Raw genomic sequence first — 14908 nt, 5'->3', positions numbered from 1 at the left:
ATTAAGGTCTGAAGAATACACATCTTTTTATTCATGTAGGGCTCCTAATTACTGCCTGCAAGGGAAAACTAAAGCCACGGGCCAAGCCACACAAAGGAAAAGGGACGTGCAGAGGAGGGTGGGACAAGGCCTGGAGGTTCCACACGTGGGGGCGCTGTTCTGCCCACTCTTCAGCACCTTTTGGCCAGGCAGGCGGGACTGGGTCCGTGCAGCCAGCGAGAGCGCCCCCAGCAGGAAGAAGCTTGTCGGGGAAGTGTCAGCAAGCTTTGGGAAATGAACATCTGGGCCTCTCTAAGCGGCCTCTGAGGGGTGAAGGGGTGGCGCTGCGTGTACCCCCGTCACAGGGGAGCTGGGGAGCATCCTCCCAAGTCTGTTTTCTTTTCTTTCTTTCTTTCTTTTTTTTTTTTTTTTAAGACATCCATGCTTTAATGTACTTCTTGACACAGGCCCATTTTATTATATAATAAGCAATAAATTAACATTTATTTAGCTGATTTGAGGTTTTCATCCAGAATTTCAACGATGGCTTCTTCATCTGCTGACTGAAGGAGTCTCTGAATTAGCTGATCCAGGCACTTCTCACCACATAAAAATTCCTTAATGTCACGAACTTCATATGATATCCTGTGGTCAGTGACTCTATCCTGGGTGAAATTATATGTCCGAATTCTCTCTGACTGGGCTCTGGTTCCCACCTGCAGTTTTCTAGCACTTTGTTGTTGACACTTGTCTTTCTCAATAATCTGCTGATACAGTCTAGCTCTCAACACATGCAAAGCTATTTCCTTATTTTTTATCTGTGAGCGTTCTTGTTGGCATTCTACTACTAGTCCTGTGGGGATATGGACAAGTCTGAGAGCACTGTCTGTTGTATTAACATGCCGCCCTCCTGCTCCTTTGGCTCGAAATGTATCTATTCGCAAATCTTTGGGATCCACTTTCACATCTACCTCATCCGGTTGAGGAAGGACGATGACAGACATGGTTCCTGTGTGAATACGCTGCATCCTTGATGACAGGCCCACCTCAGGGATTCGCTGAACTCGGTGAATCCCACCTTCATACTTCAAATGCTTATAGACACTGTCACCAGAAATTCGAGCGGCTGCATGATGTAGTCCACCATATTCTGCTGGTGTATAATTCAGAAGTTCAAATTTCCAATGTTTATAACATGAGTAGTTTTGGTACATGTCAAATATTTCTCGGGTAAACTGTTGGCAGATATCACCTCCAGTAGTTCTTCCAGATATCACCTCTAAAATAACATCATTTTTGTCATATTTCTCCTTTGGCACTAGATTCTGGAAAAGCTCAGAGTATAACATGTTGAGTTTTTCATCAATGGTTTGCCTTTCTTCCAGTGCAAGCGTTTGTAACTGCTTTTCATCTTGTGTATTTAGACTTTTACACATTGATTCCAATTCTTCCAATTGCTTGTTGTGCTCCCAGTATTTCTTGGTATATGGCTGCAAGCGGTGCCAACTCAGCATGTCTTCGGGTCAAGGACTTTCGGCCTCCATCATTCACAGAGATCCGCTGCAAACACTCATCAAGTGTTTGTACTCCTTATTCAGGTCCTCCATATATTTCTGTAGTGCTTTGTGTTTCGAAAGTATTTGGGTATCTCTATGACAGTATCTCCTCGACCAATTTTTCTTTAACAGTTGATGGAGAATGTGAATTCTGTTTTGTCTAAAAACCCACTGCTTTGTATCCAGATGGTTCTGTCTAAATTGATGAGAATAGAGATGGATGTGACACTGGGGGAAACCACTAATATATGGATGTCTAAAAAGCCAAACATACAGGTGACGATTCATCTCAGCATTGAGGTTGGAACCTTCCGCAGCACCCAAACATTGCAGCCCGAGACACTCTAGGTCACTGTCACTTCCTGATCCACTACTTCTGGATTACCACTTGCTTCCGGCTCCTCACCCGTCCCGACCTTTCTCCTGAGTAGTTGCGGGTGTGCCATTGTGATGCGCAAGGAATCAAGTCTCAGTTTTTTAAGGGAAGTCATTTGCTGGGTGCAAGTGTTCTAGCGTCTTCAACACAAACAGCATTTTACAGAACAGAAAGCAAGATCCACACGGAATTTTAGGAAGAGACAATGCCAGAGAAGTACTGTTTGCTCTGCGGGCCCCTCTGAGCTGAACCCCAGCCCTGGAGATAGAAGGGCCTCTGTTTTGAATACCAGGACCCAGCTCTTGGCCCTGCCCGTGCTGCGGAGGTGGCCCAGGGCAGAGGTGAGAACTTGCAGGGGGTCCAGGTGCACGGGGCTGCACAGGCAGCAGAGGGCAGTGAGGCCCGAGGGTAGGGGCAGGAGCAGCAGCTGCCACAGAGCAGAGCCGTGACAACATGGAGCAGAGCGCAGGTCCGTCCTGGGGAAGCCCCTGACACCCAGTCTCTCCATGAGGCTGCACCTGCTGGTGCACGCGGTGTGCAGGGCAAGGCACCCCGGTCCCGTCCCTGGCTGCTGGCACCCACAGTGAGGGCTCCATCGGGCCACAGCACCCTAGAAGGACATTCTGGTATTTTCTTAAATAAGTAAATAAATAAGAACTCAAACAAATTAACTATTAGGGTCCTCCAAAGCTTTTATTTCTTTTCCTTTCATTCCTTTCTCGTTTATTTATTTAGTTTTTTGACTGACACACTGCCTGGTACATATTGCCAGGCAGACATTAAAAAAAAAAAACTCACTTAAAAAAAATTTTTTTAAATAGGCGATTTATAACACTGGGAGAATTTCATTTCAGTGTTTCAGAAAATGTAACTTTTTTATTCCCCTCTGGAAAAGGTTACTTCCCGCCATGATTCTGGATAATCAAAGTTTTGTCTTAATTTTTATAACCAGATAGACGCTGGAACATCTTAGCTAACACTCAAGTGCTTTAGAAGAGCAGTAGAAAAACTCTCAAGAAATTCCAGAGTTGTCCTAATTGCTGGGAAGATGGTGGCTTCACAGTACTCAGAGGACACAGACTGTCTTTTGTGTCCCTTCCTGACCAGCGACCTCGGAGACAGCTTCCCCCGCTGGTTGCTGGAGTTGGCTGGCAGAGGGCAGAGCCGTGGACAGGGGCCATGAACTTGTCCAGCCGGCCCAGGCCCCACACAGCTGCTAGGGGTCTAGCTACTGAGCACATCACCCCAACAGAGAGAACAGTGGCGGGGAAGCAGAACCAGGCATTCAGTGCTGTCACCGAAGGCGGGCCTCCCGCCTCCTTCCACGCAATCACGCAAGAGCAGATGTGCGCTGTACGTGGACAGAGTTTTCACAAATTCAATTACTCTCCTAAAATACAATAAAACATCATCACATACAGCCCTGTTTCAAGAGTCTTTCAGTTCCATTCCTAAAATTAATTTACAAAACATTGTGCAAAAACAAACACTGACTTCAAATAAATAGAAAAAAAAATGGGAAGAGCTAGATGGTTTTTTTCTTTCTTTGCCTTAATTCAAAGTTAAAAACACCAGCTGCACTTCAAAGCGTCTGCACGATGCAATGCACCCAGAAGGCTGTTCAAAGGCAGGCTGGGTCCGAGCTGCGTCTCCAAGTGAGGTGGTGGGTGTTCAGAATTCACAGTGGATGCCCCCGCTGAGGTCCTTCACCACGCCCTCTCTGATCAGCCTGAGGAGGAACTCGGTCTCCGTGCTCACGTTGTGCATGGTCTGCCAGTTCATGGCAGCCATGCACTGATTGTCAAAGTAGTGCAGAGGCGTCCGCGGCTGACTGAGGTCATAGCCGAAACCCGCCAGGCTGACTTCGTCGCACAGGTGTGTGGCCAGGACAACGGCGATCACGCCGATCGTGGGGACGTTCTGACAAAGGGGGAGATACGACCATCAGGAAAGGAAAGGAGGAAAGGTGTCCTAGCACCATTCACTGCTTTGTGGAGGCTATGCGCGCTAGGCAGCTATAAAAGCTACATCGGGGGCTGTCATCGTCTACAGAATGTTAACTCCTAACTCCCTACGGGGGTCAGGAATCTAAACCCGCTCTGGGGCACGAATGCCTTCGACACATTCCCCACGAGGCAGCCTGCCAGTTCTTACGCCGAGCTAAACAGTGTTCCTTTAAAACATCTACCCACCAGCCCGGTCCAGGAAGGCCAGAGTCACGGAACCAGTGCATCTCATCAGTCCTGCGCCACACGTCCTTGAGGTCTGCTCCGGGAAAAGTGGCCATTGGACCTTCCAGTCCTTCCTGGAGCCCATCCCTGCCTGGGGACACAGCATCCTCAGGTTGGGGACCCCCTAGCGGCAGCCATGTCCCACGGAAGGCCCGGGTTTGCCTTTTTAGCCAAGAATACCTCCAGGCATCCAGCTGCGAGGTCACTTTCCTTCCACACCCTCTGTCGGGGCAAGGACGTCTCTGGTCCAGACACTCAGGACTTTCACATCAGTTTCTTGTAAAATCTGCCCCTGTTGACACTGGCCCTGAATGTCCACTGTCCGAACCACTGTGTATTACAACAGGGTCACCACTACCTCGGCACGCCTGCCAGACCTCCTTGGCCACGTAAACCCTGCACCCAAGACTGCAAAAACTCTGTCCCAGTCCTGGGCGCAGGTGATGCACAGCTCGTGGAGGCATTCGGAAGGTGCTGCAGCTGACGGCATTGCGGAAGGATGCCACGGATCTGCTCGCTGACACTCGCTCGCTGATTTTTCACGTGCAGAGGAATCTCCTCTCCATCCACCTGAGCAGAGCCCGTGGCTTCTGTAAACAACTCTGCCTCGTGTACCCTGGAGCGACAGGGAGCCCTCCAGAGTCCTCAGATTCAGGGAGCACCTACTCATTACAAACTGCTTCCTGCCCCTCGGTGTGTCACACCTGCCTCTTAAAGCCAACTGCGTTTGATAAAAAGGGACTCAACCTCCCCAGTGACGTGGCGTAGCGGGTTAAACTGCTGCCTGTGACACGAGCATCCCATACCGGTGCCGGTTCAAGTTCTGGCAGCACCACTTCCATTCCAGCTCCCTGCTAATGTGCGTGGGAAAGTAGCAGAGGATGGCCTAAGTGCTTGGGCCCCTGCACCCACGTGGGAGATCCGGATGGAGTTCTAGGCTCCTGGCTTCCCAGTCCTGGTTGTTGTGACCATCTGGGGAGTGAACTAGTGGATGGAAGGTATTTCCTTCTTTCTTTTTAAAGATTTATTTATTTATTTGAAAGGTAGAATTACAGAAAGAGAGTGAGAAACAGAAGAAAAGATCTTCCATCTACTAGTCCACTCCCCAAATGGCTGTGACAGCCAGGGGTAGGCCAGGCCAAAGATAGGAGCCATGAGCTTCTTCTCAGTCTCCCATGAGGATGCAGGGGCCCAACCACTTGGGCCATTCTCTATTGCTTTCCCAGGTACATTAAAGGAGAGCTGGATAGGAAGTGGAGCAGCTGGGACTTGAACCGGCACCCATATGCGATGGCAGAATTGCAGGCAGCGACTTAACCCACTGCACCACGGTGCTGGCCCTAGTCCTTTGCTACTAATACTATGGTGAACAGCTCTGCAGATTTCTCTAACTTCTTTATGATACTTAGAGTAAAGTCACTGGGTCAGAGATTGTTCATACTTAAAACAGTCACGTTTGCCAACCATCCTCCAGAACACATGCCAACTTACTGTACCAACATTCCTACCAAACAATCATCGTACTTTTAAATCTGCTAAGAAAGTGGGTAAAAAGGGGAACTGCGGCTTTAATTTGCTTATTCATGAGGTGAAACATTTTTATCATCTATTATTTGGCTACTTTAATTTCTTGTGAAATGTCTGTTCATACCCTTTATCCATTTTTTATGGACTCATCTTTTTCTTTTTTGTATTGAGTGTTTACTCTCTCACATATGTGATACCTTTTGTTCGAGAAAGATTTCCACACAGGTCTTAAACTTTTAAAGACAAGGTCTGGTTATTCAGATCCTGGAGCCCTATGTAAGGCAGGCATCCCCACACCACCCCCTGCTGGCAGCCCATACTAATTGCAGGTAAAGAATTTTCTTTTTTTTTTTTTTTATTTTTATTTTTTTTTTGACAGGCAGAGTGGACAGTGAGAGAGAGAGACAGAGAGAGAAAGGTCTTCCTTTGCCGTTGGTTCACCCTCCAATGGCCGCCGCTGCAGCCGGCGCACCGTGCTGATCCGATGGCAGGAGCCAGGATCCAGGTGCTTTTCCTGGTCTCCCATGGGGTGCAGGGCCCAAGCACCTGGGCCATCCTCCACTGCACTCCCTGGCCATAGCAGAGAGCTGGCCTGGAAGAGGGGCAACCGGGACAGAATCCGGCGCCCCAACCGGGACTAGAACCCGGTGTGCCGGCGCCGCAAGGTGGAGGATTAGCCTATTGAGCCACGGCGCCGGCTAGAATTTTCAACTGCAAGGAACTGCCTGGCACCTAATGTTTTTTTTTTCTAATTAGACAGCAAAATAACATCACCCAGGAAATTTTGAAAATCCTAAACTACAGACCACAGCACAGACCAATTAAATCAGAATGTCTGGGGTAGGATTCAGGCATCAACTGAAAAGCACTGTTCTAGAAGGCTGATGTTATCGAGCATCACCTCTCAAGAGACACTGCACATCAGTTCTCACCCAAGCTGCCCAGAGTCAAAACGGAAGAACTTTTCAGGCCACAAGTGTCTGGTGTCCTGCAGTTACATGGAGTCCTGAGGTGAGAACACCTTCAACAATATCTCAGTGGCCTGAGTGTTGCTGTGCAGAGGCGTGGGCAGTGAGGAGCCCTGCAGAGGCGGTACAGGTGGGACCCACGCATGCAGCAGCCCGTCTAGGTGTCCCACGGGAGAGGCTTCTGCGTACACAGTTGGGTCCACCTGAAATTTGTGCACCTCTCCCCTCCCACCCACTTAGAGAACAGCAGTTAGAATTACCTTGTCTCGGCCCCAGAACCTTGACCGAGGCTCTGAGTACTGAAGGATGTCAAAGGCAGTCTCTTTGATAATGACTGGATTCAAAATCCTGAAATGTTTTGGCTGCAGTGGGATTCTTTCTGCCACTTGCTTCCAAAAGAAGATTCGCATCCAGAACGGCTGAGGAAAGCAAGCAAGCACGCATTAGGGTTATTTATTCAAGGTATCAGTGGAGGGTCATAAAGCATTCTCTACTAATCAGGCCAAGGTCATGGGCATTGCACCACATGGCCTTGTGCACTGCAGTCTGCGGCAGGATCACTAAGAATCTATGCAAAGCTACGACCTCAGCTCAGAAGAGTAATTAATTCCAAGAGATGCAGGTTATGAAGGTGGTGCTGGACAAGGAGAGAACTGCAGAGCCAGCTCCTGCTGTGGGAGGAAGAAATCCCTAGGGAATGGCCCGAGCTCCCAGGCCTTTTTAGGGCCCTCCCCCTTTTGCTCAGGGAAGATGGCGTGAACAGGTGCGCTCTAAGGGTAGGGAAGTGCTGAAGGAGCCCCAGCCGGCCCTGAGTGAGCAGCCTCTCTCTGCCTGCTGTACCGCCCAGTCCTGTGAGGTGCTTGCACCTGACCGCAAGCCCGTGCCTCCGTGCTGCTTCTTCCTCTGAGAACTTCTACCTGAGAGAAAATCCAGAAGGCCCTGGCAATGCGAATGGAATCCAATCTTGGACATAATAGGTCTCCAGCACGTGGAGCTTATGTGAAAGTCTCCATCCAGCAGACAGCTGGCGTGTGTGCATATCCAGCGCCCACTCTCACTCCTGGACAGCCGCAACCAGTGGAACCATCAAGTAACGGGATGGGCTGTGGTGAGGGATGGGCTGTGGGGAAGACCAGGAGAAACACGACCACACGAGGGCTGTCGCCTGCACATCTGCCCCCGTGGAATGCTGAGGGCTCACTTTAACGAGGGAGGGCCACTGACAAGGCCTTGTTAGAGAGCTCTGGGTTTCTATGTATATTCTTTTGCATTTCCTCCATAATAGTTGACATGTGCTCAGGTAAATTTAATTCCTGCAACAAACCAAATGCCGGGCAAGTTCAAGTCTAGAGGAGAGGTGAGGGATCAACCTCAGTAACAGCAATTTGGCCCCAAACTTGACATTCCCATGAAGTAGCCACTACCGTTTTCTCTGGTGACTCAAAAGTCAGGTTTTGAAAGCAACAAAGCAAGGAATTCTCAAAGTTTCTGCAAAGAGAGTAGTCACCATTGAAAGACAAGACAGACGTCTTTAAAAATAAACTTTTGCAATTACAGATTCCTTCACTTTTCACTGAGACACATCTGGTGCAGGAATTCCCAGTGCTTACCAGGGTTTCATTTTTTACCATTGCTTGAAGCCAGTTGAGGTCAACACTCTTAAATAAAACGGCAACAAACAAGTCATTGGAATAATATTCGAGGTCAGACAGTGGAGCGCCCTCTGGGTACGTCATCCTGATAGTAGTTTTGTTTCCAACATGCTCTGAATATCCCTCAACGGGTGCACTGTTTAACCTAGTTAGATAAAAAGGACAAAGACAGGCTGACCATGAACACATCATACCACGCCTCGGCCAGGGTCACCTTCTCTGTGTTTCTTAGGACGAGGAATGAGCAGGAGGCTGGGGGTGGGCCAGACCTCCCAGCAGCCCTGCCGCCCCACACGGCTCTGTCCTTCCCAGGTGTTTGATGAATGCAACCTGCAAGACCGCTGCCCACGTCCAATCAACGAATGCCAAGCAATCTCACCTAGGCCTGGTATGTTAAGCCAGTCCTTCCTTATGTATTTGTACCTTTTTGGCATTCTCTGGGTGCCAATCAAGTTGCCTTGAAAACTCCCCATTGTGGTTCTTGCTAGGATTTCAAAATGGCAACCAGGAAGGAAAACTCACACTGGGCATGGCAGACATGGACTGCAGTTACATGGGGTGGGGACCAAGGAGCGCACTGGGCCCCAGGTCATCCCCTGCTCTGCAAGTACAGATTTGGGGCTCTTACATCTCATAGAGCCAGGCTTTACCAGGAGCTGGTCTGGAGGGAAATTCTAAGAATTCTTCCAAAAGCAACACCACTACCTCAGTCACACAGTTTTAAGGTCCGCCTCCCCCTCCACTGTCCTCATCTGTTGGGTTCTTTACCTGTATCCTCACTCCTGTACCTGGCCTTTGTTTTCTATTCCATTGCCACTCACTCTTCTGAAGTCAAACACCTAACCCTCGGCTTTTTAAAAAAGATATCAACAGAATGACAACCAAGGGCAAAGCATGGTCCTGGCCAGATCTTTTTCTTTCTTTCTCCTCACAAAAGTATCAGTGCACTCAGAAGCACGTGGGCAGAACAAAAGTGGAGAAAACACAGCAAACAAACAGGGGCTGGCTATTTGCGCTAGGAATGGTTGTCACTTTCTATTTTTTCTGATCTTCAGTCATGAGTGTATTTACTTTCATAATCAGAAAAGCAAATTTTTAAACAGTCAACCAAACAGCATCCAGGACAACTGTCTACTGTCTGGCATGGTAGTTCTTGGTCGTCTGTGAGCTGCGTCCATGCCAGCACTGCCTCCTAGGGCTCTGAGTCTCGGGCCCGGCTCCAGACCCCAGCACCCGCCTGGACTCAGTTCTCCTGTGTCTTCCTCTTGTTCCTGCTGAGCCCATCTCCCTTCCTTGCTCCTTCCAAACCTCGCCTCCTCTGAAAAGGTTTTGCCCGTTACTGCAGTCCACTTGCACCTGCTCCTCAAACATAAAGCACAGTGTGTGGGCAACCAGCCTTTTGTACTTTAACTTCTCCAACAGTGACTCCCTTGAGGGCAGGGGCCACGAAGAGCTTCCTGCAAACCTCAGTGTTCCCGGAGCTGTGCTGACCCAGAGACTGATGTTGAAAGCAAGGTACTCACCTTATCACAACATCAAACTGGTTCAGAGCATGGCCCAGCTCGAGCCCGTGCAGTATTCCGCCACTTCCGATTACCACACACCGCCTACAACTCTTGGCTTTCAAGTGTTCCGGAAAGTTGTGCTCAGGCAGCATTTCCAGAAGGCTCTGGACTTTACTGGAGAACTTCCGGAATCCAAAAGGAGGATCGTACTTGTACTCAGCTTCACTCGCTGTGGGGGCTTTTTGCACAAAAGGTGGCAGGTCCATGCTGTACCTGTGCTCAAATAAGAGTGCCATGGACGTCTTCGCAAACTTGGGGCGACACTCCTTTTGCAAGACTTGCTGAGCATATGCCTGAGCTCTCTGCAACAGAAGCACACCAACCTGAGTTTAAAGACTCTCCAGGATTAGTAGCACACTCACACTGCAGAGGGCACCCGGCCCGCGATGTGTGCAGCAGCTCCCTCGTTGATGGACGTCTCCAGACACAGAACCTTTGCCTTCTAGAGTTCATTTGTGCTCAGAAATGTCAAGAAACAACCTGGGAGAATTACAGGACAAGGAGACAAGAGTTCCAACAAGGGTACTGCTTTCCCGGCACGAGCAAAGCAGGAAGGAGTCCCCTCTCCCGGCCTAAGCCCCCTTGCCTAACACTGTTCACGCCAACCTGGGACAAAAAAATGTACTTGGAGGTGTTTGACATTTCACAAGATTCGCACGCATGCTATGCCGTGCGAGGACTCCGAGGACATTATGCTCAGCGAAGGAACCCAGTCACAGAGGGAACTGCTGTGGGGCTTTGCTCACACGTGGCATCAAGAGCAGTCAAATTCCCGAAACTGAGAAGTAAATGGGGGTGAGCAGGGGCTGGACAAAGGGGGAGAGGGATTGGTGTTTAGTGGGTGCAACGTTTCTGTTCTGGGAGGTGAGAAAGTTCAGCAAGTTTGTTTTATGCTTAACACAGCTGAGCTGTGCATTTAAAAATGGCTAAAATGGTACATATTGTGTGTAGCCACACACACACACACACACACACACACACACACACAGAGTTTCCTATTTCAGGCTCCCAGTCAGCAGGATGAGAGTGGGCTTATTTATCAGTTGGGCTAATAAGCTTCATACATTCCGGAGGCAAATTACCTTGACTGTCATCAGGGAACAATGTCCTGTCAACCTAGAAATGGCATGTGCTTCACGTGCATTTGCCCAGCACGCTGGTGTTTTGCATGAGCCAGGGACAGCTGGCCAGCGCCGAGCACGCGCGGCTGACTACGGCAGGAGAGGAACGTGGCGCCCACTCGCCCCACGGCCTGCCGCGGTCTGGCTAGGTGCTCCTCAGAGCTGCTCACCAGGGAGCTCTCCCCAGCCCCTGGGCTTCTTGTCCTGGTCCCTGCGCTGTGCAGCTTGGCCCTGCCTGGCAAACACCTGTTCCCTTAGAGCTGCTCTGTGCACACGTGTTTGTGACGGCCCGTATCCACCAGGACAGTTAGTTGTAGGAATTTTACTTCTTTTGAGTCCTATCAGTTTCATTACTATGAGGACTAATGTGTATTTTTTTTTTTTAATTTTAGTTATTTGAGAGGCAGAGAGAGAGAGAAGAGCGAGCACATGAGTGCTTCTCTATCCACTGGTTCACTCCTCAAATGTCCACACTGCCACACTAGACTGGGCTGGCCCAGGGCTGAAGCCAGGAGTTGGGAGCTGGCTGTGCAATCCAGGTCTCCCACAGGGATCAGGAACCCAGCGACTTGAGTCATCATGGTTGCCTCCAGGATCTGCACTGGCAGGAAGCTGGGAATCGAACCCAGGTCCTACGATGTGGGACACAGGCAGCTTAATCTCCAGGCTGAACACCCACTCCACAGTGGTACACTTTACTTAAAGCTGTATGTATCTATCTGAAGGGCAGAGTGACAGAGAAGAGGGTCTTCCATCTGCTGGTTCACTCCCCGGATGGCCACAGTGTCCAGAACTGGTCTAGGCTGCAGCTGGCAGCCAGGAGCTTCTTCCACGTCTCCCACATGGGCGCCAGGAACTCAAGCACTTGGGCCGTCTTCTGCTACTTCCCAGGCGCATTAGCAGGGAGCTGGATCAGAAGTGGAGCAGCTGGGACTCAAACCTGTGTTCATACAGGATGCCAGCACCGCCAGTGGCAATTAGCCTGCTGCACCATGACGCCAGCCCCCATAGTGGTATATGTTTAAGTGCTAACCACAGCTGTGTTTTTCCCCAAGGCCTTGTTATTTTTATTGTCTGAGTTTTGTTTCATGTCTATTTTTAGGAGCACATCTGTCTCATTAAAGCAGAAAACACTGAAAAAATGGGGCTTTGAAGCTAGCTAGTACCTCCAAGAGCACACTGTCTGTATCCAAGGAAGTGGCCCTGTTTCCAGAAGGGGGAGGTGGTGTTCGCAAGTCCTCAGGGAGGGTGCTGCAGGCAGTCACCCTCACCATGCCTATGGCATCTTGCGAGATGGTCACTGGTTTCTTGTGGGCTCAGATGCGGCATCATCAGTAGGCGGCTGAGCCAGCACACAGACCGGGCTGGCTGGCTACCGCCCCTGCTCCCAGAACAACAGCCCATGGCCAGCACCATTGGGAACAGCAACTTGCATGTGGATCGGCGTCTTCCGGAGCCATCAGTAAGAAAACCAGGCAAGGAGCTGGCTGGGACGCTGAGCCCCACGGGGAGGAGGGGCTCGCCCCGCCCTGCCTCGCAAACAGCGGTGCTGTGTGCCCAGTGGGGCATAGGTAGTGGGCAGGGCCCAGGGGACCGCCCGTACTACAGGCACTCGTCTCTAGACGCCAGGACCCCAGGTCACCCGCACACTTTGCAGAGACCGAAGGGCCTGATTCGTCACGGCAGAGCGGCCCGGCAGCCCTCCTAGGACGGAAAGGGTCCTCTGAGACGGCCAGCAGAGACCGGCAGAAGCTTCATGACGGACTCGGGGCCTTGAGCGAGCCGGAAACCTGGGAATGCCGGAGCTCCTCTTTGGAAGATTGCATTTGGAAAGGAGTGGAATTTCATTCCAGTGCCACTCTGGCGTGGAGTTCAGTGTCAGGCTTCAGACTGAGCAAAGCACAAGGACCGTAACCTCTCCTCTGGCTCCGTCACAGCTGGTGCACTGGAGACACCTGAGGCCACTCAGCACCTCCTCCCCCTGCAGAGAAGGGTGGCTTCTCACGGCAATCTGTCGGCAATCTGTCGCAGCCTCTCTCCTCTCTCTTCTCCACCTGCCCGAGGGCCAAGCTCAGGGGAGAGAATGGCTAGGGAGGAGGCTCTCACCGTAGGAGCTGTGACACAGACAGGACGCATGGAATCAGGGAATTGCACCCCCCTGCTCTGCTGCAGATAGCGGCAAGCCAGGGCTGAGACCCGGATGTGAGGCCCCCTGGGAAGCAGGGAACCCGAGACTCCTCCAAGACACAAGAACCTCCACTGGTCTCAAATCCAGGGATGGAAATAAAAGTTTCAGCTTTTAATGGCCTTCCAGGCTGGGCTTGCAGGCTGCTCACAATTAAGAATTAATAGACATCCGGTAGTTCCAATAGTCAATGACGTGGCCACTTGCCACAGCAAACCACAATGTGAAAATTCACTGGAGGGCATTAAAAATCACGAAAGTTGGTGTCCTTGGCCAAATTTCGACTTTCCTTTTCCACTCCGTGATGTCGAGAGGCGTCCTTTCTCAGAACCCGGGGCAAGAGGAACACTTCTCAGTCGAAGGCAAGAGCACAGTCTCTCTTATTTTAATGAAAGGACCCAGATAAGGACAGAGTGTTCGGCGTTAGCTCTCGGTGGCAGGGACCCAGCTCTGCCATGCCCTGTGCGACGGGGTCTCGGCTGCGGTCTCAGTATCTGTCCCCCGTGAGTCCCCAGAGCTTTGTTAATGGTGCCAAGATGGTGGAGACGTCACCCAATTCTTTTTTTTTTTTTTTGACAGGCAGAGTGGACAGTGAGAGAGAGAGACAGAGAGAAAGGTCTTCCTTTGCTGTTGGTTCACCCTCCAATGGCCGCTGCGGCCGGCGCACTGCGGCCGGCGCACCGCGCTGATCTGATGGCAGGAGCCAGGTGCTTCTCCTGGTCTCCCATAGGGTGCAGGGCCCAAGCACTTGGGCCATCCTCCACTGCACTCCCGGGCCACAGCAGAGAGCTGGCCTGGAAGAGGGGCAACCGGGACAGAATCCAGCGCCCCGACCGGGACTAGAACCCAGTGTGCTGGCGCCACAGGGCGGAGGATTAGCCTAGTGAGCCGCAGCGCCGGCCATCACCCAATTCTGCTGTTTACAGGTAGGATCTTGAGAGGGCATCAGGTTGGATGAGGTTGTCGGGCCCGTGATGGATTCTCAGTGGCTTTAAAAGGAGAGGGACTCAGGCAGATGCACACTGCCCCTCTCTTTCCCAGGAATGTCCTGCGCTATCTCGGGACACTGCCAGCCAGAACACCCCAGAGGCCAAACCAACGTCCTGCCCCACCCCCATCCCCATCTCTGATCTCTGATCTCCAGACCTGGAAATAAATAAACCTCTTTCCTTTACAAAGGAAAGTACGAGGGGTATTCAGACAGTTCATGGAAGCGAAATTGACACTTTGAGATGCGGTGACTTTGAACAACCTTTGACTCAACCGTTGAGGAACAGTTTTTTTTTTTTTTATACCGTTTGTTGAACTCTATACTTAGTGCAGGGTTAATATTATGTGTGTAAAGTTAATTGAAAATAGATCTCAGTAAAAAATAAGAATGGGAATAGGAGAGGGAGGAGGAAGAAGGGTGGGAGGGAGGGCTGGATGGGAAGAATCACCATGTCCCTAAACTTGTATATATGAAGTACATGAAGTGTGTATACCTTAAATGAAAGGTTTCTAGAGGAAAAAAAATAGTTCATGGAAATGCACACTCAGAAAAAAACACTAGGCGTGGATTTCAAAGTGTTTTTGCATCAAAATAAACGTAACTTTTAAAAATTAATTCAATTTGTATTTATTTGAAAGGCAGTCAGAGACAGAATGAGAGCTTCCATTTGCTGGTTCACTCCCCAAATGCCTGCAACAGCCAGGGCTGGGCCAGGCCAAAGCTGGGAGAGCAGAACTCAACCCAGGTCCCCCGCGAA

At 50.5% G+C, this 14908-nt stretch overlaps 1 protein-coding gene and 1 pseudogene across 6 annotated transcripts in view; both read right to left on the bottom strand.

Moving 5' to 3' along the window:
- Positions 1–442: 442 nt before the first annotated feature.
- Positions 443–1938, bottom strand: LOC100342272 (peptide chain release factor 1, mitochondrial pseudogene; annotated as a pseudogene).
- A 647-nt stretch (positions 1939–2585) lies between these two features.
- ST3GAL5 (ST3 beta-galactoside alpha-2,3-sialyltransferase 5) overlaps positions 2586–14908 on the bottom strand; it is a 52720-nt gene continuing 40397 nt past the window's right edge. For 5 of the 6 annotated variants that reach the window (XM_002709662.6, XM_008254166.5, XM_089326174.1 and 2 more), the window contains 4 exons: positions 9813–10156; positions 8248–8434; positions 6898–7056; positions 2586–3831 (listed from right to left, as the gene is read on the bottom strand). In XM_002709662.6, the coding sequence (XP_002709708.2) occupies positions 3583–3831; positions 6898–7056; positions 8248–8434; positions 9813–10156 (939 nt within the window). In that variant the 3' untranslated portion in view covers positions 2586–3582. Of the gene's footprint in view, positions 3832–6897; positions 7057–8247; positions 8435–9812; positions 10335–14908 lie in introns of all 6 variants that reach the window. The other variant, XM_089326177.1, reaches the window with a different exon arrangement.

The sequence above is a fragment of the Oryctolagus cuniculus genome, chromosome 2 (assembly GCF_051225735.1).
Source record: "Oryctolagus cuniculus isolate XC-2025 breed Fujian yellow rabbit chromosome 2, ASM5122573v1, whole genome shotgun sequence".
Taxonomy (NCBI): Eukaryota; Metazoa; Chordata; class Mammalia; order Lagomorpha; family Leporidae; genus Oryctolagus; species Oryctolagus cuniculus.
This window is presented reverse-complemented; position numbering and strand designations above follow the sequence as displayed.